Source organism: Panthera uncia (genome assembly GCF_023721935.1).
Source record: "Panthera uncia isolate 11264 chromosome A1 unlocalized genomic scaffold, Puncia_PCG_1.0 HiC_scaffold_16, whole genome shotgun sequence".
NCBI lineage: Eukaryota > Metazoa > Chordata > Mammalia > Carnivora > Felidae > Panthera > Panthera uncia.
In genome coordinates this window covers 14,029,598-14,050,369 of record NW_026057576.1, presented here as the reverse complement: position 1 = coordinate 14,050,369, position 20,772 = coordinate 14,029,598, and the positions used below count along the sequence as shown (strand labels likewise).

Below are 20,772 nucleotides of genomic sequence, written 5' to 3'. Positions count from 1 at the left end.
AATTTGTATTTGCTGAACTTCTGTTTCACACACATTTTACTGTGGACCCAGCACGGCTCTGGAGCTAAAAGCAGTGAGAATGAGAGCGTCGAGCAGGGAGGGCTACAGTGACTCTGGTCTGTGTCCTGCCTCTCAGCGGCCCTAGTGCTGGTGCCAGAGCACAATGTGTGTGCTCACAGGATGACCATGTCAGCTCTGTCTCTTCCTTCTTTGGTCTTAAAAATGATGTGAGTCAGTTAGAAGGTGTGTGTTTGGTTGTTTGTTTGGTTGGTTTTGTTTTGTTTTTCTTTTTGGCTTCCGGTCTAAGGTCTATTTCACGATTGAAGGGAATTATTACATACTATAAACTGTTGAATGGGAATTATTAAATGATACGTACATCAAGGTGATTGTCCCTGATTACATGAAGACAGAGAAGCTCTTATAAATAGAGACAAAGACCTTTGGGGCCTACACAGAGGCCCTCTTGTACTCACCAGCGTGGGCTTAGACAGAGCGTGTGCAAAGATCTCTCGGCTGGGGCTGCAAGGCCCTGCCTCTGGCATCACTCACCAGCTGTTACACTAGAATGTAAGTTATAACCTCCATACTTAAAAATAGAGATGTTATGATGTTTTTCCTTAAAAAGTAAAACCAGAACCTCCAAAGTGAGTCTCAGAAAAAGGAACTCCTAGTAAGCTAGATAGCTAGAACCCCAGCCTTGGTTCTCTAAGAGTTACCGTCTCCCTGGGCTTTTGCTGATTACAGCTATTCCCCAGACAGGTCTCCAGAGATCTTCTCCTTTGACACTTACCCTAAGGTGGCAGCCTCTGCACACTTCTCACAGCATGCCCTACATCACAACCAGCCTGGGAATAAGTCTCAGCTCATGGTTGGCACTTGGGATGAAGCTTGTTTGCTCCTCCTAGTTTAAGGGTGGGCTGAGAACTCCTTGCTTAATATGACATGACTCACCCAGATTGGATGGAACTCTGAAATGAGACTTTGCTAATGGGTAAGGCATCGAGACTCAAATCTCAGCATAAATGTCACTTGGGGGCTTGTGTCACTTACGACTTCTCGGATCATAAGCCTACGTTTTAGCAAGTATTCTAGGCAATTTTGATCAGGTGGTCTATGGAACATAGTATGAGGAGCAGTGGGTGAAGGAAGTGGTTCCCACATTTGTTCTCTTGACTGGCACTATCACTATCACTTGAGCACATGTTAGAAATGTAGTTCTGATGAGCCCCTCCATCGACCCACTGAATCAGAAGCTCTGAAGATAAGGGCCTAGCATCTGGATTTTCACAGGCCCTCCAGGTGATTCCGATGCTCACCCAAGTTTGAGAACTAATGAATTACGGATAACAAAATGGAAATAAATACAGGAGGTCATTTGACTGCTAATCTGGGGTGAAAGATGGGGCTTGCTCGTCTTCATTTATTGGCATGACACAGTTGACTTCTTTCTACGTCTCTGCTTGCTTCCAAGTGGCAGTGTCCATCTTTAACCCAAGAGCAGAGCTCCAAATACTATGAGGTGTAGACCAAGGTTACAATGACCCACCTTCAGAGAGCCAATTCCCTGGGACAAGAGAGAATTTCTGTCTGAAGGTCATCCCTTCCCTGGAAACTGATATTGAGGGAAATCTTTCCCTTCGGTAGAGACAATATCTATACACAGAGATGTGGGCTCCTACGAAATGACAGAGGAGTGGTAGAATTGCTGCATGTAAAACTCCCCCAGGAGACCTTAGCTTCTTCATTAACCAGCTAGCAGGTTAAAACTGAGCTCTTTGGAGGATGTTCAGTCTCGACCAAAGGACATTGCTCATTTTCTCTAGGCAAACCCAGGCTGTCGAATGAGCCCCGGTAGAACAGTAAGAAAGAGGAAGGTCATGGGCCTAGCCCGACTGTTGCCCCTAAAATCTTGGCTATTTAGTATAATCACATAAAGTTGTAATGGAGAAAGAAGCCCCACGTTAATTGAAACATTATCAATGCTATTAAAAATGACAGTGTTAACAAACAAAATTAGTCCCTGATCTCAAACAACTCTGACATTGACAAATTTTAATATTTTCTCTCTTCTTTCTTAGTATATACCATGAATTTTAAAATGTCAGGTGTAGTGGGGAAACATTTAATAATGGGTGATTGGGCAAATTCTGACGTCTTTTACAGTATAGCTATTTCAACAGAATAAATATGCATTATTTTTATTGTTTTTAACAGCTTTTTTTTTCATTTTAATGTTTATTTTTGAGAGAGAGAGGGAGACAGAACATGAGCAGGGGGCAGAGAGAGAGGGAGACACAGAATCTGAAGCAGGCTCTAGGCTCTGAGCTGTCAGCGCAGAACCTGACGTGGGGCTCAAACCCACGAACCATGAGATCATGACCTGAGTCGAAATCAGACGCTTAACTGACTGAGCCACCCAGGAGCCCAATCTAACAGCTTTTTAAATGTTGATTTAGTTGTTTTTTTTTTTTAATTTTTTTTTTACGTTTATTTATTTTTGAGACAGAGACAGAGCATGAACGGGGGAGGGTCAGAGAGAGGGAGACACAGAATCTGAAGCAGGCTCCAGGCTTTGAGCTGTCAGCACAGAGCCCTACGCGGGGCTCGAATTCATGGACCGCGAGATCATGGCCTGAGCCGAGTAACCGACTGAGCCACCCAGGCGCCCCAATGTTGATTTAGTTTTTAAAAATATTTTATTTGCTTATTTAGAGAGAGAGAGAGATAACACAAGTAGGGGAGGGGCAGAGAGAGAGGGACAGAGAGAATCCCAAGCAGACCCCGCACTGTCAGCACAGAGCCCATGGTGGGGCTCGAACTCACGAACCGTGAGATCATGATGCGAGCCGAAACCAGGAGTCGGACGCCTAACTGACCGAGCCACCCAGGTACCCCTAGTTTTATTTTTTAACTGAAGTATAGTTGACACACAGTGTTGCATTCGTTTCAGGTGTACAGTATCGTGGTTTGACAACCCCATACATTATGCTGTGTTCACAAGTGTAGCCGCCATCTGTCGCCATACAACCTATTATAATGCCACTGACCACATTCTCTTTGCTGCACCTTTTATCCCCATGACTTATTCATTCCATAACTGGAAACCTGTATCTCCCACTCCCCTTCATCCATTTTGCCCAGTCCCCCACCCCCTCCTCTCTGACAACCTCTGTTGTCTGTATTTGTGGGTCTGTCTCTGCTTTTTATTTTTTTGTTTATTCATTTAATACACTTTATTTTTAAGACTTCTGGGCAGTTAGATGCTCCTGGGTTTGGGCAGAATTTTTTTTTTTCATTTTTTATTTTGTCTTCATAAGTCAAGGAGGGGGGGTAAGTCAGATTATTGTGCACATGTCAAAGAACGAATTCATGAGCTCTGAAACAGTTATTGTCTGCTGCTAAGGTTTCTTCTACTACAGATGCAGAAAAAAGTGTCCTCGCACTTTCTGTCTGATTGTGGCATCCAAGACTGAATGGGGGAATACAGGAGAAAAACATGAAGAGAGAATTTTTGCAGCTCAGAAATAACCTTGTAAATAGTGAAAAGCCTGTTTTACTCCAAAAATACATCTAAAATTTGAGTTAAAAAAATCATGAATCTAATTTTAAAAAGATAATTATGAATGCAAGAAATTATTTCACTTTAGAATTAACTGGTAACATAATCACTGCACAGCATCTCTAACATTGTACAAATATTATAATATATTTAATTATAATCTTATAAATATAGATGGAATGTATCATTTACCAAAAGTAATTTCAGAAACGCTGAAAAGCAGACAGGCAAATGCAATGAATCTATTTGTATTCATCCCTGCCAGAATTTGTAACTGTTCTTTTTAGAAGTTTAAAATGGATAGGGTGCAATGCCTCAAAATCAATAGATTGCTTTAAACAAGCATTTCAGTTTTCTATTGTTTCCTTGAGTCCTTTCATTTCTAGGGAAAATCTGGTTGATTTAAGTGGCACCAACTTAGAATTTGTGATAGGTGAGCCATGCCGGGTAGTATCATTTCCATAAAAGAAAGTGAAATCCAAATCCATTCCAAAATTACATTTCATTGACGGTATCGTTAACTTCTAGGTCAAAATTAATCAAGTGGCATTGATTGCATTTCGTTTAACATGAGACCTTTATGCATATAAAATTTTCAACTTCATTTTGTTTTAGAAAGTATGCCATACAACTATTCCTTGGTTATATAACAGCCAATAAGATGCAATGCCTGTCTCTTGATTCTGATTTGCTACCAAATCCTTTCACCTTTCTCTGGATGATACTAATTTAGAGAGGGTTTACAGAGCAGTAGTACCCAGTCACAAAATTGTCGATTATGTGAACATTCCCAAGACCACTCTCTTTCCCTGAGATCTAAGCCCAGAGTTTAGAAAGGCCAGTGGTATTTCCATTTCTTTTCTGGGCAAACACAGCTTCTGGGTGTCAGGGGAGTGCTTGCCTCAAATCCCCTCCCCTGTGCTAGCCTAAGACTCCCATCTCCACCCAAGTATGGCTCTTAAAACCAGTGGAAAGGATCAGTGAATTATCTCTATATTAACTGCATCACCATTTCCTTTCTTAAAAAAATTTTTTTTAATTTTTTAAATGTTTATTTGTTTTTGAGACAGAAAGACAGAGCACAAGTGGGGGAGGGGCATAAAGAGAGGGAGACACAGAATCTGAAGCAGTCTCCCGGCCCTGAGCTGTCAGCACAGAACCCGATGCGGGGCTCGGACCCACAAACTGTGAGATCATGACTGGAGCCAAAGTCTGATGCTTAACTGACTGATGCTCCTGCATCACCATTTTCTTAAAATAGCCTGTTCACTGTTTTTTATAAATCATAGAGACTAGAATGTGCATAATTTTAATTTCATGCCTTGAAAGCCCTGCTATTGCCCCAAACCAAGTTACCATCATAGGCCTGACTTTCTCACATGAAAGAACGTTAGGGGGAATGTTTTTCCCCCTAAAGTATTAATGTAAAATTTGAAATCACTTCTACTTCAGTTCAATTTCTGCTTTCAATATTCATCTTCCTATGTTATACAGAGATTACAACGTAGTATAAAGTTAAGGTTTGCTCAGTTTTCATGTCATGCTGCTGTTCGTAAGAAAATTGTTAATTTATATTTAAATGACATCACAGTTTGCACAGGATTTTTATCTCTTTGATGTTTTTCAGTTCTCTTAACTGTCTTCCAACTACAATCAAGACATGATATTATTATTTGTTATGTAACAATATAGTCTTTTTTTTTTAAATTTTTTTAATGTTTATTTATTTTTGAGAGAGAGAGAGAACAAGTGGGGAAGGGGCAGAGAGAGAGGGAGACACAGAATCCGAAGCAGGCTCCAGGCTCCGAGCTGTCAGCACAGAGCCTGATGCGGGGCTTGAGCCCACGAGTGAGCCACGAGATCATGACCCAAGCCAAACTTGGATGGATTCTCAACTGACTGAGCCACCCAGGTGCCCCCAGTCTGTTTTTAGAGATGAGGAAGCAGTCAGGGCTGGGGAAACTGCTTGACTCAGAGTGACAGAGTTAACAGTGGCAGCTCAGGGCTGGCACCTGGGGCTTCCTGTGCTGTAGACAATGCAGGCTGGCCATTCTCAATACCTGTTTCTTCACCTCTGTTTATTAAAGATTTTATTTCCAGGAAATAACTAATATGGTACCTGGTTTAACATTGCAGTTTACAACATCATAACACCTTGTAATAGAAGCCTAAGTATTGGTCCCAGGTACCAGCATTCGAGAAGTTAAAATGATTCACTCCAGCTGACCAACTGATGTATGGTCAGTTGTAGATAGAGACTTTCCTTTGCAAGTCAGTGTTAGAACAAGAATGAGTATCCACTCTAAATCTTCTCTTCATCCCTTACTCCTTCTTCTTCTTGGAGCTAAAAGAAGCCTAGAGGTGATTTATTAATGTAAGGTGTTCATTTACACATTCAGAAATATCAAGTGCAGATCTGTTGGTGTCAGGCATTTCCTAGGCACTAATGATGCAGAGATGAAAAAAATAGCCTCAATTCTCAAGAAGCATACAGGTCAAGCCCCCTAAATAATTTGTAGATACCATAATTCACATACCTGATGAATTAATATTAATCTACTTAACATAAAGAGTCCAAAAAGGCAATTTGAACCAGAGAGAGAGAGAAAGAGAGAGAGAAACCAGGAGCCTTAATAACACACAAGAAGAATAATGAGCCCCCAGACAATAGTGTGCCGAGACACTGAATGCAGTTATCGCTAAGAAATGGGAAAAGTGGTTTTTAGTTGCTTTTTAAAGAAACGAGAATATCTAAGAGTATCGTAAAGAGTGTTTAATATGGGTTGAATCTTTATTCATGTGTGTTTATCTTTGGAACACAGACTTTCATAAAATGTGTAATTTAAAAGTGAAATTCTTTTAAACAAATTCCTTTATCTGTAGAAGGAAGTTATAACAAAATATCTCCAGAATAAGAGTATAATATGCACTAAATTTATCTCAGTAAAAATGGATAAAGTTTAGTTTTGCTTTATATTGTTTTCTTAATATTAAAAGTGTAAGAAAATCACACTCACCTATCTTGAATTTTCATTGCTGCAGTCCTCCTTAAAACTTTAAATTTCAAAATTTTGACCTCTTCCTGGATCACTTAGAAGAACTTTGTGTTTTTTTGTTTGTTTGTTTGTTTACTTGCTTTAGAGTTTTTATTCCTATTTAAACGGATGGTAACTTTTTCTCATAGAATAACACCTACTTAGATTCTCTCTCTGTAGAAGCCATGGCAAACATAATTGAGCCCTCAGTGGGTGCCTTACACCCATCAATTCAAGCATAAGCTGATGGACTTTCTTGTCCTTCAGAAGTTTATAGTCGAAGGTAGAAATACTCTTGGCGACAACTATTCATTCACTCAGTATGCACTGAGAATCCACCATTGACCAGCAATGCTGTGTGCAGGAGATGCAAGGGGGAACATTTGACAGAGGGAAAAGCTGGGTGGCTTAGTAATGACCTTCTACCATGACTGAAGCACCATTCTGTCCTCCACAGGCTTACAACTTAGTTGTATACGACTCTGGAAATCCTGCAGTTTCTTATTTATGCTATTCAAATTTTCTTTTTTTACACTTATGTAAAAATATTTTATGCAACATATGCAGATAAGACAGGAATCAAAGCTGAGGAAGCAAAGAGAATTTTAATCAGCTTTCTAGTCCAATATGTCAACTTTTTTTATTTATATCAAACACCTTCAAAGGCAGATTTATAGCTATTATTTTTTTCTTAGCTCAGTCTTGTTCTTTAATGTAGATTTCACCTTATACATTCTATGGAAGATCTTTGCTGCTTTGGGGTTCCAAGGGAATTCTTGAAAACAAATACACCAAGAAGATCAAGGGGGCTGATGATTCATCTCTTGTGTTTTTAGAATTTTTTGTGGCATATAAATCTCAGTCCTCTTTCCCTGCACCCATCAATTCCCCCCAGTGCTCGCCCTCAGCAGGTGAATATCTCCAAAGGTGCTTTGCAAAACTTTGAAACATTATGTTGACCCACTGTGTATGGGGGGCAGGTAACACCCTACATCAGCTGCCTTTATGAACTCCTCAGTGTAAATGCCCCATATTAATTAAATAAACATTTCCTGAACATCTGTTTTGTTCCAGGCATGTATTAAGTCCCAAGGATATGAAGATGATTAAACCACAGTTCTTGTCTTCAGGTTGCTTATATTCTTGCTTTCAAATTGAGATACACACACATACACACACACACACACACACACACACACACACACACCAGTACACACACACACACACACACACACACACACACCACTTACTGTAATTGTGTAGAAAGTGCCATGACAGCCCAGAGAAAGAAAGGGTTAAATCTCATTAAAGGGGTCAGGGAAAACTTCCATGAAAATTTGGAATTACAAGTTGGGACTTGAGGATCCTTCCAGGATAAGAAGGGCCAGGTGGGCCTTCTTATCCTGGAGGTAAGGCACAAAAGCATGAATTTGTATAGCATATTTAAGGACCAGTTGTTACATGACCAATGATAGATTTGAGGAAAGTGTTGGGAGAAGAAGATTGTAGCCACGTTGGTTGTAGTCATTCATTGCACATGCCTGAGAGGGCATATTTTTGTTGTAGGTGTTAGACGGTGAAAGAGAATTTAAGGTAAGATCATGATTTGATTTTGCTTTGAATTTTAGAAACAGTGGTGCAGTGGTAGAGAGAGAGGCTACACATGATGGGCCAAGGACCAAGGAAGGCTCCACAAGGCCACCATAGTCATCCAGGAAAGAAATTTTCAGGCCAAAATTTAGACAGCAACGTTGGGGATGGGATAGACTTTGAAAAGGGCATGAGCCAGGAATTTAACTGGATATGAGGCCAGAAGAGGAGAGAGGAGTCAGAAATGAGGAGCAGGTTTGAGGGGTGAGGAGAGGAGTGGTAGGGAGTGAGTACATTTCAGACATGTGGAGTGTGAGTTGCTTTGGAAACATCAGTAGGCAACTAGGAATAAGTAACTGTGTTTAAGTCAGATTTGAGCCAACAGAGTATATTTGGGAGACCCTGGCATATAGTAGTGATTTAAATAATAGAAGTGTAGGATGCCTCTTCCTCTAGCCCAGTGAGAAGTTTGTGGAGTAAGGACGGACACGGAAGCACGGTGACCATCTGCGGTTATCAGAGCACATCAGAAGAGGCAGGAGAACCATGACAGATGGTGACAGAAGTCACAGGGCAGAAAGTTTCAAGATGAACGGAGAGCCAGAAATATCTGATAAGTTCAGTAAGTAACATGGGAACTGAGAGGAGGTCATAGAGCTCAGCAGTGAGTCCCACTGGTAAGCTGGGAAAGCTCCATTTCAGCAGGTAAGCCCAGATGGCAGTGGAGTATCCTCTGGGCATGTTGTCCCTGGGTGGGGGGAGGGGGCGTCACTGTGGAACTGCCCCAGGGCTGACTCCCAGGCTCAACTTGAAGGGGAGGCTGTCCTGCCGTTCCTGGTAGAATGGGGGCAAAGCACCCACATGGGGACCAAAGGGGCAGCAGAGCCCTTCAATCCCAGGACACTCATCCACCCTGATCTAAGGTGCTCTGCATGCCCGATTCCTTCACAATAACCATGGCCTGTCCTGGGACCCCAGTTAACACATTTTCATAATTATAAACCAGAGGTCTCCAGGAGTCCTGTTTTGTTATTGTTGAGTTACCCCGAAATCATCTTTGACTCCTTTACCCCCTTCCCTTCTGCATTCAGTTTGTCCCCAGTCTTCCTGGCTCCCCCTTCGCAGTGCTGTTCCAGAACTCCAATTTCTCACAGGCCACAAACACTGCTTGCCAGGTGACCTCTTCCCTGCCTTTGTCCTCTGCCCCTTACATCTGCCCTGCAAACTGATGTCAGACTTGTTGCCATTATTTACTGTCTGCCCAAAAACATCTGAACTCCTTATTCTCATATGAAAAACTATCTTGATTTGGTCCCAGTCTTCCTTTCCAGCTCAGTCTCCCACTTTTCCTCTGGACTCGTGCTTTATCTTATGAACTAATTTAAATTTCTACCAGATAACCCTTGGGCTTTTCCACTTGGTAGCTTTCTTTAGTCCTAGAAGCCTTCTTTTGCTGCTTCAGCTGAAAAGAGGGTGCACACCCAGTTGGCCCAGATGACCTCTGTGAAACGTCCCCTGATTACCTCACTATTTAGGGTCTTCTTCACTCTACAATCCTGTGACATTTGATTTGGTTCCTGGTCTTTAGGTGACATATCATATCACCCTCCTAGGTTGTGAGGTTTCTGAGAGCAGGAGTTCTTTACACAGTCTGTATGCTCCCAAGTTCATGGTAACTACTAGGTAAATTGACCAGATGAGTGAATTGAGAAATACTGGGATCTGTTCAAGTTGCCTAGGTTTCCTGGTGTTCAAGGGACTTTTCATAAATATTAAAAAAATTAATTCATAGAGCCAGGTCCCTTCCTGCATCCCCACAGTTTCTGTGTACCTACAACAAAAATACGCCTTCATGGGCCAGTTCCCATTATTCTCAATAGACAGTCCCTTTGAATTGGACCCATTGATTCCATTTAAGAAGAAAATGTAGACAAATGGAGAAATTCAGAGTTCCACCTCACTTATGAGTTGAGTATCTATGAAGACAGAATTAGGAAAATGCATGTTTCCCTGAGAGTTCCCCCACCCCTACCCCATTCGATAGTTGTCTGTTTTCTCTTGACCTCATTGGACTCCATCTGCTTTTTGTTTCTTCTTTCTTCTTCTTCTAATCCATAATGTGGCAAGCAATGGACAAGGGCTGGGAAAAGAGATTTTAGAGTATCTACAACCTCCTCCATGATCAGGGAATGAGTTAAAGTCTAAAGCAAGCAGTCAGATCTTGCCAACAACATGCCCAAGTCACTACCCCCTGAATACATAACCGGACCGCATATGTATGCAGACATGTTCTCTCCTCTCATCACTGCAAGTGTCGCATCATAAATAAATGAACCACCTTACGTGCAGGAAGGAGATTGGGAAAGGACAAGGTAGATTTTCATGTCTAAAAAGTTACCTTGTAATTAGATAGTTTTGCTTGGAGAGTGCTCTGATTTCAGGACCAGTTTGAGACATTTAAACATTTAACTTCCACATGTGGTCTGAGACTGTTAAGAATGAAACTCCAGGGGCGCCTGGGTGGCTCAGTTGGTTAAGCTTCCGACTTCGGCTCAGGTCATGATCTTGCGGTTCATGAGTTCAAGCCCCGTGTTGGGTTCTGTGCTGACAGCTCAGAGTCTGGATCTTGCTTCAAATTCTGTGCATCCCTCTCTCTCTGTTCCTCCCCCAGTCACACTCTGTCTCACTGTCTCTCTCTCTCTCAAAAATAAATAAAAAATTAAAAAAAATTTTTTTAAAAAGAATGAAACTCTAAAGAGAATAAACCCTTTAAGTTTACCAAGGCGTTGCTAAATTAATATACACATGCACCTAGTCACCTGATAGGAGCAATGAACTAGTAACGGTAAGCCAAGTATTCCCAGATTCTAGAGTTTTTTTGTAATGTTCATATTCAAGTACAAGTTTTGGGACACAGAGACCGACAGACAGAGGCAGGCCCATAGTCAGTGTATGGTATATGCCGTGTGGGTGCTGACTGATTGATTATAGAGCCCTGAATTATGGCTCTAGAGGAGGGTCATCTGTCAGAAATGATCAAAGAAAAGGTGAGACCGGATCCTTCATGACGAGTAATGTCCTGTGACCAATCCGTGCTGTTTTGTTCCCGATGGGCTTAGGTGATGGCCCAGTTGGACAAAAAGCAGGGACACAAACTAGGGATTTTTAAAGCCAACTCCACAGACTTCATACACAGCTCTTTGGTGGCCAGTTATGTGATTGATCATCATGGGATCTGAAAATAATCCAGCTTAAAGTTTAGCACTTCTCATTCAGGAAGTAACAAGTAGAGCAAGGGATACAGGATTTAAGGGAGATGTACCCCAATAGAATGTACCCCAAGGCAGTGGATCTGATGTGTCCTTCAGTAATTCAGATGTAGTGACTTTCACGTTGAAATAATTAATTGTTAGACCTGCTTGGCCATTCCAAAACAACCATTTGGATTGAGTTGGATTTTTTCCTATTGGAATACAGACTCCTTTAATCAAGTAATACGTTATTCTGTAAAGCAATGCCATTTGTTACTTGAATTTTAATAAGTTCTATTAAATAGGTGACAAAGCCTTTTTTAAAAATTTTTTAATGTTTACTTATTTTTGAGACAGAGAGAAACAGAGCATGAGTTGGGGAGGGGCAGAGAGAGGGAGACACAGAATCTGAAGCAGGCTCCAGCCTCTGAGCTGTCAGCACAGAGCCCAAAGCAGGGCTTCAACCCACCAACTGGAGATCATGACCTGAGCAGAAGTCGAATGCTCAACCGACTGAGCCGCCCAGCCACCCCATACAAAGCCTTTTATATTGGCATTCAGAGACTTCTGGTATTACAGGATAAAAAATAACTGAACTCAACACATGTGTCAGACTTACTTAGAAAATAAAATTATGTATTCCATCAGTGAGTCAACAGTAAGTTGTGTGATACTGTCTGGATGTCAAGAACCACTTTAAGAAGTTGCTAATGCTTTTTCGGTGGCCAAGAGGAAGAGTCTGAATAGAATTCTGACCCTAAGAACACAAGCCATTCCCAGCTTTCAAGCAGGTTGTGTTCCAAAAATGTCTGGTTGGAAAATGGCTTGTTTGGCACTTGAGCCCTATTTTTCCAGAGAGATGGCAACACAAGTAGAAGCCTTGAGTCCAGTGGCTTTAAATGAAGGAGGCGCCCCAGTGGTAGAGAAAGGAACCTAGAATCCTTAGCCCTGCAGACAGGGGACACGAATTCTGGACATGTCCTGAGGTGTCAGGACAGGCCACTCACAGGAAAAGTGTGCAGTTCTTTGAGGAGACAGAAATGAGATCCAGTTTTAGTGCTGCTACCTTCCAGCTGTTCAGCTTTGGGCACATCACTTCAGATAAAATAGGAAAAATTATACCAGCCTAGACTGTGGAACTGATGTCACATAAGATGTTTCATCTGACATGTCCAAATTCTCTGTCCTTCCAAACTTGCTCCCCCTCTTCTTGTCGCAATCCTCTCCAACCAGTTACTACGTCCTATAGTGTTGAACCTCTGAAATCTCTCCGGAATGTTTCCATTTACCTCTACCCCCACTGCACCACCCTTCACCCAGCCACACCATTTCTCGGACCGTAGGACACTTAAATGTGCCACACTCCCTCCTGCCTACCCATTCTCCGTAGGGATATCCCTGACTGAGCGCATTATTGTTCTCCCCTAATCCGTTCTTGACAAGCAAGAGCTCTGGAGAGCTTTTAAAAATATAAATCTGATCTCCTCGCTCCTGTTTAACATCATGAAGAGCTTATCATTGTCCTTTGGATAAAAATCAAACTCCTTAACATTAACTGTAAAGCCTTGCATTATATAACCCCTACCTATTTAGGTCTTTTCAATGCACTACACTGCTCCCTCCTCCATTCCCAGCCACAAAACACGTGGTCCCCTTCCCTTGGAACACTTTTCCTTCATTGTATCCTACCCTGTTTCACCTGCAAAATGACACTAATACTTGGGTTCGGTTTCATTACCCGTTATTCTCTCTGTAGGGTGTAGGGCAACTTTGACGCCATACTTAGGATTTCAGTAGCAACCCTCAAGACAGTCATCCTCAAAATACTTTATTGTGATTACTAGTGTAGTTATCTGGCTTCCCTGCAGGCTAGGAGGCTGACGCCTTAGGGAATGTGGTGGTGAAGAGTGCAGATTCTGGATTGTCTTGGTTAGATTTGGGGCTCTGCCCACATATTTGCTGGTGAAGTTGTTTATCGTTTTATGCCTCAGTTTCCTCTTCTGTAAAATAATACTCCCTGCCTCATAGAGTTATTGTAAGCATTAAATGAGCTCATGTATACATATATGCTTATCAATACATATGTAAAAGGTTTAAGTGCATTAACGGGGCCATAGAAAATAAGTCTTCATTAAACTGAGATGCACACATAACGGGTACTTACAAATGCAAACATATTGCAATTTTGTTTTGCTTTTTGAAAAGGCTAAGGCAGTCTTCCAGGGAGCCCACTTTGTCTTTTTCTTTATTTTCCATCAGCTTGATAAGATTAGCGAATCAAAAGTAAAATGAAATGTTAATACTCCATTTGCTTCCCCATTTGTCCTTTTCCCCCAATCTGTGTCGCCTTTTTGCTCTTTTTGTCCCCAGCCTGTGTAGCCTTCAGGTGTGACATAGAGATGTAAAGTGGAAAAGGGGACAAAGAAAATATTATGATCCTAAAATTTGTCTTCCTGTCAACCCCTGAGGGACCTCTTGCCTTCTTCATTGTAGATTCTTCCTCTGCCCACATTTCCTTAGTTCTTGCCTATTTCAGAGCCCTCCCTAGAGAGGCCGGTGGCTGGAAGTCCGGTGCGTAGAGAGGCCTGACCTCATGCTCATTCAACAAAAGCCGGGCTGTTGAATGCAAGCCCGTGAAAGCCTTCTTCCCCATGCAAGCCCGTGAAAGCTTTGCTTCTGCTTCATTCTGCACTCCGCCCCCCCCCCCCCACCAGCCGCCAAATTGTTGTTTAGAAGGAGTCACCAAATACATTTCAAAGGCAAAGCTACACATCAGTGCAGCATGGGTTTTGTGACATTTTTTTTAAAGGTCTTTAGAGAAGATGACAAAACAGGGAGCTTCCCACTCTCACGGGCGTGAAGTTTTTGTGCAAACATAGTGAAAAACCAATAAACATTGCACCGAGCCACTGAATTTTGTGAGGGTGTACTTATTACCAGGTACTCACCAGGTTTTAGAAGTTATTGTCATTATGATTTTCGGATGAGTCACCGGGCCTCTTGCCCCCGGGAGGCACTCCATTATGATTCAGAGCAAAGTACGGAAAGGGCTCAGGCTTCCGGGAGTTAGTGGTGTGGGGGGGTGGGGGGTTGCCGTGGCTCTGCCTTGGCATGAGGCTTAATCGACACCTTTGATGTAGCCTAAGACAGAACCCGCACCTCCCACTGCTGCTTGGAAGACGTCAGCCTTACGCAGAAAAGGCATCTGCTGATGAATCCTGCATCTCATTCAGTCTGCTCTGGGAGCAGCCTTTAGCCATCCTTAACTAATCCAACTGCTTCCCAGTTCCGCGGGTGCTCGGCTTAGTGCTGAGAAGGGAGCTCGTCTCTTGATTTTGCCAGGTTAAACACTAAGCCTGTGTCCATGTTAGAACTCATAGAAGGTAAGTTAAAAGCATTCTTGCTCTCCTTCATGGAAAATGTTTTTGTGCACCCTCAAGAATGTGTGTGTATCTCATTGCAAATTCTACTTCATTGACTGTGGGTGTAAAACATGTGAAAATGTTGTCATGTTTATGGGTAAGATAGTGGCAACCTTATATATCTTTGTAAAGTCATGTCTCTAAAGGGTTTTAATCAGTTCCTAGAGGTGATGTTACTCAGAGAAGAGAATTGCTTACTTGAGTTCTGTGACTTTGATTGCATTTGGTGATAATGTGGTAGAAAAGTCTTCGGAGTTGGGTAGAATTCCAGTGATTTAAACCTATCATAAAGCAGCTTTTATTTTCAGCAGCAATAAAGACAAACTGTGAGGAGTTCCTCCTGAGTGTCTGTGCCAATTAGTTTGTCCTGTGAAGGCGGGTCCTTCAGAGTTAGTTAGGCCAGAGGGATGTGCAGGGCACAAGTGGATGCAGGAACTTCTAGAAGCTAGTTCTTAACTGTAAAAAGATAGCGATCTCTTTTAACAAGGCACCGGGAATATCACTTGTGAGTTATGCTACTTTTTACCCCTACTGGGTGGTGCTCGGAAGCTAACCTATAGCATTAAGGATGAATCCCGCTGAAAGCGTCTCAGGACCTTAACCACATGTCTAAAATCTATCAGCACAGTTAAAGGCACCGTTTAATAAGTTCTTCAGGAAAGTTGTCAAAAGTACATTTGTAAGGACTTTTATGTAGTCTGAGCCTGTATTTAACACAGGATTAGCGAACTAGTGAATTTCTGAAGAGGGTCACTTACAGGACTGCAGATAAAAAGGTATCTGGAATTTTAGCACATGTCCCTTTATAATTGCTTGCTTCTCCGAGAAGATGATTTGTCATGAAAACATTTTAATGAGCGATTTTTTTCTCCCTGTGAAACTTTGATTCTAGTTAATGGAACCCCTGGTAGTCAGCTGTCTACTCCACGCTCGGGCAAGTCGCCAAGCCCATCGCCCACCAGCCCGGGAAGCCTGCGGAAGCAGAGGGTAAGGAACTAAGCAAGCTCCTTGTTTAAGACCTGCCTGCGCTTCTGCATACAATGGCACAGGTGCCAGCTCCTTAGAACACTGCTTGTCTCTAAGTAATAACCAGGTGAGGGCAGGAGGTGACCAGTGGCAGGTCCCTTGCAGGGGCTGTGGTTTCTCTCAGCTAGAACTCAGGGCTTTTATGTTGTCTGAATTTGTCCGAATCTTAACTCTGACAACAGTAAACAGTTGCTGGTTCTCTTTTTGTCCTGAACGGGCACAGACTTTATTGGCACTGGTTTGTAAGCTTCCTTAGTTGTAATGAGTTTCATTAGACATCATCTCGGACCATCAACCTTCCTTAAGAAGGAAAAGGAAAAGTGCCATTTTGGAGAGGGGGGCTATGGTGGGGGGGTTGCTTCATGGCACAGAATGGTGGTCCAGAGCAGGTTAGGGTCCATGGCATGGGGGATAGATGCGTATGACACATGTATTTATGAATGAAACCCACATCGAGTACCTTCTCTTTTTCATCACTATTTGCCTTTTTTTTTTTTTTTTGGCTTGTGTAATACTGGAGAAATTGACTGAGCTTGGAGACCAAAGTCAAAAAGTTACTGGAAAGAGTGTTATCTTCTTCATGTTCAGGAAAGGGGAAGAACTACTATTCTTACCCCTCACAACCTGCCCTGTCTTTTCCAGTAATACCAGGGCAGGAATAAAGGGGGTAGGAAGGGGAGGACAGGAAGGTGCAGTGGGGGGAAGGGAAGGCCTTTTACTATCCTGATGTCACAAGTGAGGTGGAGAGGAATATGTGCTCTTAGGAGGTTTTATGATGGCTTCTTGAACTCAAAGTCTGGGTTCTTAGTTTGGTATCGTTTATTATGTGCTTTTAAATGAAATTTCTGAGTTCCATAAATTTAAACTGCATCCAACATGGAAGCTTTTCTCTTCAAGCCTCCTGCAAGGTTGCATCCTCATGCTGCTGTCTAAAAACGGGAGCGGGGGCGGGGCCTCCATCAGTCCCGGGTCTCTTTGGCTCCTGGCCCACCACGTGTCAGGGTGTGCTGTGTTTCTCCATGGATCTTCTGGCATCAGGTGTAGCTCCTTTAGATTACTTGATGAGGCCTGGGCTCTGGCACCAGCTCCTCTACTAAATGGCTGTGTTGTCTTCGATAAGTCTGTTATCCTCTCCGAGTCTCAGTTGGAAAAACAAAACAAAACAAGAAGGAGGTTCCTTCCAGATAGAAAACCCCATAACTCTATTCCATCTGAGTGTTTTCATTATGGGCTTCTTCTTGGCCACAGTCTAATTTGGCGTTTTAAAGCACGGGAATCATTAGTGAACTACTAAAAGAAGAATTGGCCAAATGCATTGAATCCCCTAAGTGTCTGTCGTTGAGTGGAGGAAGGGGTAGTTGGGCGATTCTTTTCTAGTGCATGTTACCCAGCAAGGCCCCCTTCTGTAAGGGCAGCCATGTATAGCTCAGACAGTGCTCTTTCCTAGAACATTCTCTCTTTTGAAGTGTAGACTTTGGAGAGTACACATGGCATAGTAATCCTTCCTCATCCTTTGAACAAATTAAACTCAGATTCAGGATTTAGCTCATGCTGAGTTGTTGAGATTAAATTATAGTCACTGAGAATCCCTGCCACAGATTTGAGCTTCTCTCCCTGGTTGCTTATTGTGGAGACCTCTGTTGAGAGGATATAAAGTACTTTGCCCAACTGTCCCTTTGTTGGAAGAACGAGGCTAGAATTTGCATCCTCTGCCCTCTGTAGTCTCTGTGTCATTATGACTTTGTCCAAATGAGGCAGAAAATGTCTAGCCAGTGTCGAGCGGCTGTGTGGCCAATGGCTTCTATAATTAACATTGCCAGCACTTTGGAAATTACTATAAGGGGTGATTCTCTTATAGATTCTTCATTGTGTCATTCAAACTACCAATGCAGGCATCTACTTGAGAGGGAAAAATAATCCCATTTGTTTCAGGGAGACAAAGGGTTTATCGTCATCTGAAAACATTTATTAAGCACATGTTGTAAGCAGAGCACTGGATAATCCAGAGATGGTTCAGTTTCCAGGCTTTTAAATTTAGGCCATAAATAAACATCCTCCATCCATGTACCATGTCAGTGCATGGAGACATTCCCAGCTGCTTTAGCGAGAGAAGCTTTCATCTTGGTGTGGAGGCAACTGCATCAAATAACCCCTCCCAGTTAAAATGGGCCTAGAATATCCCTCAAAACTGATCCTGTTTCAAATTTGGTTAATGTTCTTCTCAAATGGTTGGCTATACTCCTATGCAGGAAATACTGAAATAAGTGAAAGATGGCAAGTGCTAAAAGAAGATACTTCAAAGAATAAATTAACTCTTTTTATTGCAAATTGGAAAACAGTAGCTACTTCTATTTTTCCTTCTGTGTTGCCTAGCAACATGGCCAGGAAAATGAGTTAGCTGTGCCCCCTAACACACACACACACACACACACACACACACACACACTCACACTGCCTACCTCAATTTATAAAAACGGGAATATATTTTTTATTTTTAAAGGATTATTGAGACGTTTGACAATTAAGAAAAATCTATTTTATTTATGTTAATTATGATGATTTAATTAACATTTCCCCTTCCTTTAGAATTATATTTTTCTGTTCCATCTTTTGGTATTTTACAATAGTCATATACAGTAAGAGTCTGCATGCCAGATATTTTCTTCATAAAAGCATTGGTGGCGATGTACCAAAAAACCTCCCTATTTTTCCAAAACACTGTTATTCAAATTGCTGTCTAAAAGCTGTTAACTGGTCACAGAAGCAGATCTAAGAGGATCTTTTCCATCCATGAACTTTTCTTGGTCTTGTTTCTTAATACATCAGGAAGAAATGTGTTGTGTTGTGTGGGTTGAATGAAGCTCCCCATTCTACTCCCACATGGCTGACTTGTGTAGATTATCTGATCAGTCAGATGATGTGAGGAGTGGGTGGTACAAAATAGAAAAGAAGCCAGGATTCTAGACAGTCTGCAGATCTGAGCTGGTTGCCTGGGTACCAACTGAGAGATCTCCTAGCAGAAAGGGGTGGAGGGAGGAAGAAAGGAGTTGATTGGTGAGTGGTTGGAGACCGCAAGAGCATTGGGAAGGCAATGGGAGGTCAAGCTTGCATTTTTTTCTGTCTTCCAAGTATAAAATTTTGAAAAGGCAATTTTTATTGGGTTTATGCAATTTGCAAATGCAACACTTGGGTTGCTGCTTTGGGACCAGAATTTGCTGATTGCCATCTGGGGTTCCTAACAAATTATTTTGTGAGGTAAGCACGTTCCTCTTCGACCCAGAATGGGAAGGAAGTGTTCAAGGAAGAATGGCCTAGACACATAGTTAGCGGAGTTGGCATTGACAGACCCCAGGGGCTATATATAAAATTCACTGGACACAGAAGGCAATAGCTCAGAAGCAGACCAAGCCAATAAGGCAAATAAGCACCATTTTTGTCTGTTTAAATGGCTTCTCAGTTATTATCTTTCCTCTTACCCAAATTTGGTGAGTCTAAAAGGTCTGATGATGTTAGAAACCAAGGATGCTCATTCAGTGTTGCTCCCTTCCTAAGAGAGCCACATGGCACCCAAGAAAGCCAAGTAAACAAATCTATACCGCCCTTCATCTTACAGGACCTGTATCGCCCCCTCTCTTCGGATGATTTGGATTCAGTAGGAGACTCAGTGTAAAAGACACAATGGAGCATTGTATATGGTTTGTGATTGGGTGAAGGTGTTTCACATTTCCTAAGAAAAGTCTAACAGCAAAATAAACAAAAGGGTTTTGCATACCTTGAAATTATGAACTCAATTCCTCTGAAAGTAAAAATGCAGGCATTTTATATTCATGATCTTAATCCTTGAAGAAGATTTATATACCTGAGGTTTTTGTGCAAGGCCTGTGTTTAGATGAATTTCATGTATGACCCGATATTGAGTATAAGAACAAGCTAATGATATAGTGATATAGGGTCATTAATTTCTGCAGATACAGTTTTCATTTAACCATAAGTAGACATATAGATACAATTTTCCTGTACTGTTGGTCAAGCAAATTAAAATGGCACCAGCAGACATTTTTTTTCTTCTTTTTCAAATTTGAATTGCTGATTTTTTAAAGATGCTTCTACTGCAAAGTAATAAAAATACTCAGGTAGATTTTTTTCTCCCTGCACAATAGACAAAGCTACTTATTTTGTGGGTTAATATGTCTAAGGAAAAACACTCATGCTGAGGACACTCCTCATGAAGATTCCAACGATAAGCTTTAGGAACTTTCCTAGCTTTTGTTGTCAACTAAATTTTTTTAAACTTCCCTTTCATTAGAAACAGCATAAATGTAGCTTGAATGATATACCAACACGAAGAACTTGTTCGATGGCATTGCTATAAATGACATAATTCCTCCCTACAACCGTATATGTAATTTTTCAAATGTTGAAAAGGCTGAAGCTAGAAAGCTTTTTTTTTTTTTTTTTTTTTTTTTAACACACAGACCCCAAAAAATTGGGTCTGGATTTTTTTCTAAGAAGAAGAATCCATTTGAAAAGCAAAATTCTCTTAAATGGTGCTGTTTAAACCAGGCCCCCCCAAAGTCCAAAACTCCGTTCAGATAAATCCTGGCTCTCACTGATGTTTTGGAAATTTTCGTATGCAAAACTGCTTTTGTATTAAACCAAGTAAGTCTGTGATTATAACCCACTGTTTAACATTAACCTACTAATTCTGCTCTTCTGGTCCTCTGTTTTAAAAATCGTAGTCAGCTTTGCTTAAACATAAAATAATTATTTTCAAATCTGAATGTTAAAAATTAATTTAATGTGTATGGTCTATTGTATGTAAGCCATACCCTAGTGATCATTTAGTTTTACTAGTTCAAACACTAACAATTTAAGACTTGTGAAGC

The 20,772-nt window shown here is 41.6% G+C and overlaps 1 protein-coding gene across 1 annotated transcript in view; it reads left to right on the top strand.

Moving 5' to 3' along the window:
- Nucleotides 1-20,772, top strand: part of LOC125933998 (serine/threonine-protein kinase DCLK1-like) — a gene marked incomplete at its 5' end in the record, with an annotated part of 92,774 nt that overhangs the window by 557 nt on the left and 71,445 nt on the right. Inside the window, one exon of the mRNA XM_049647304.1 lies at nt 15,753-15,847. Coding sequence (XP_049503261.1) covers nt 15,753-15,847 — 95 coding nt within the window. The remainder of the gene's footprint in view (nt 1-15,752; nt 15,848-20,772) is intronic.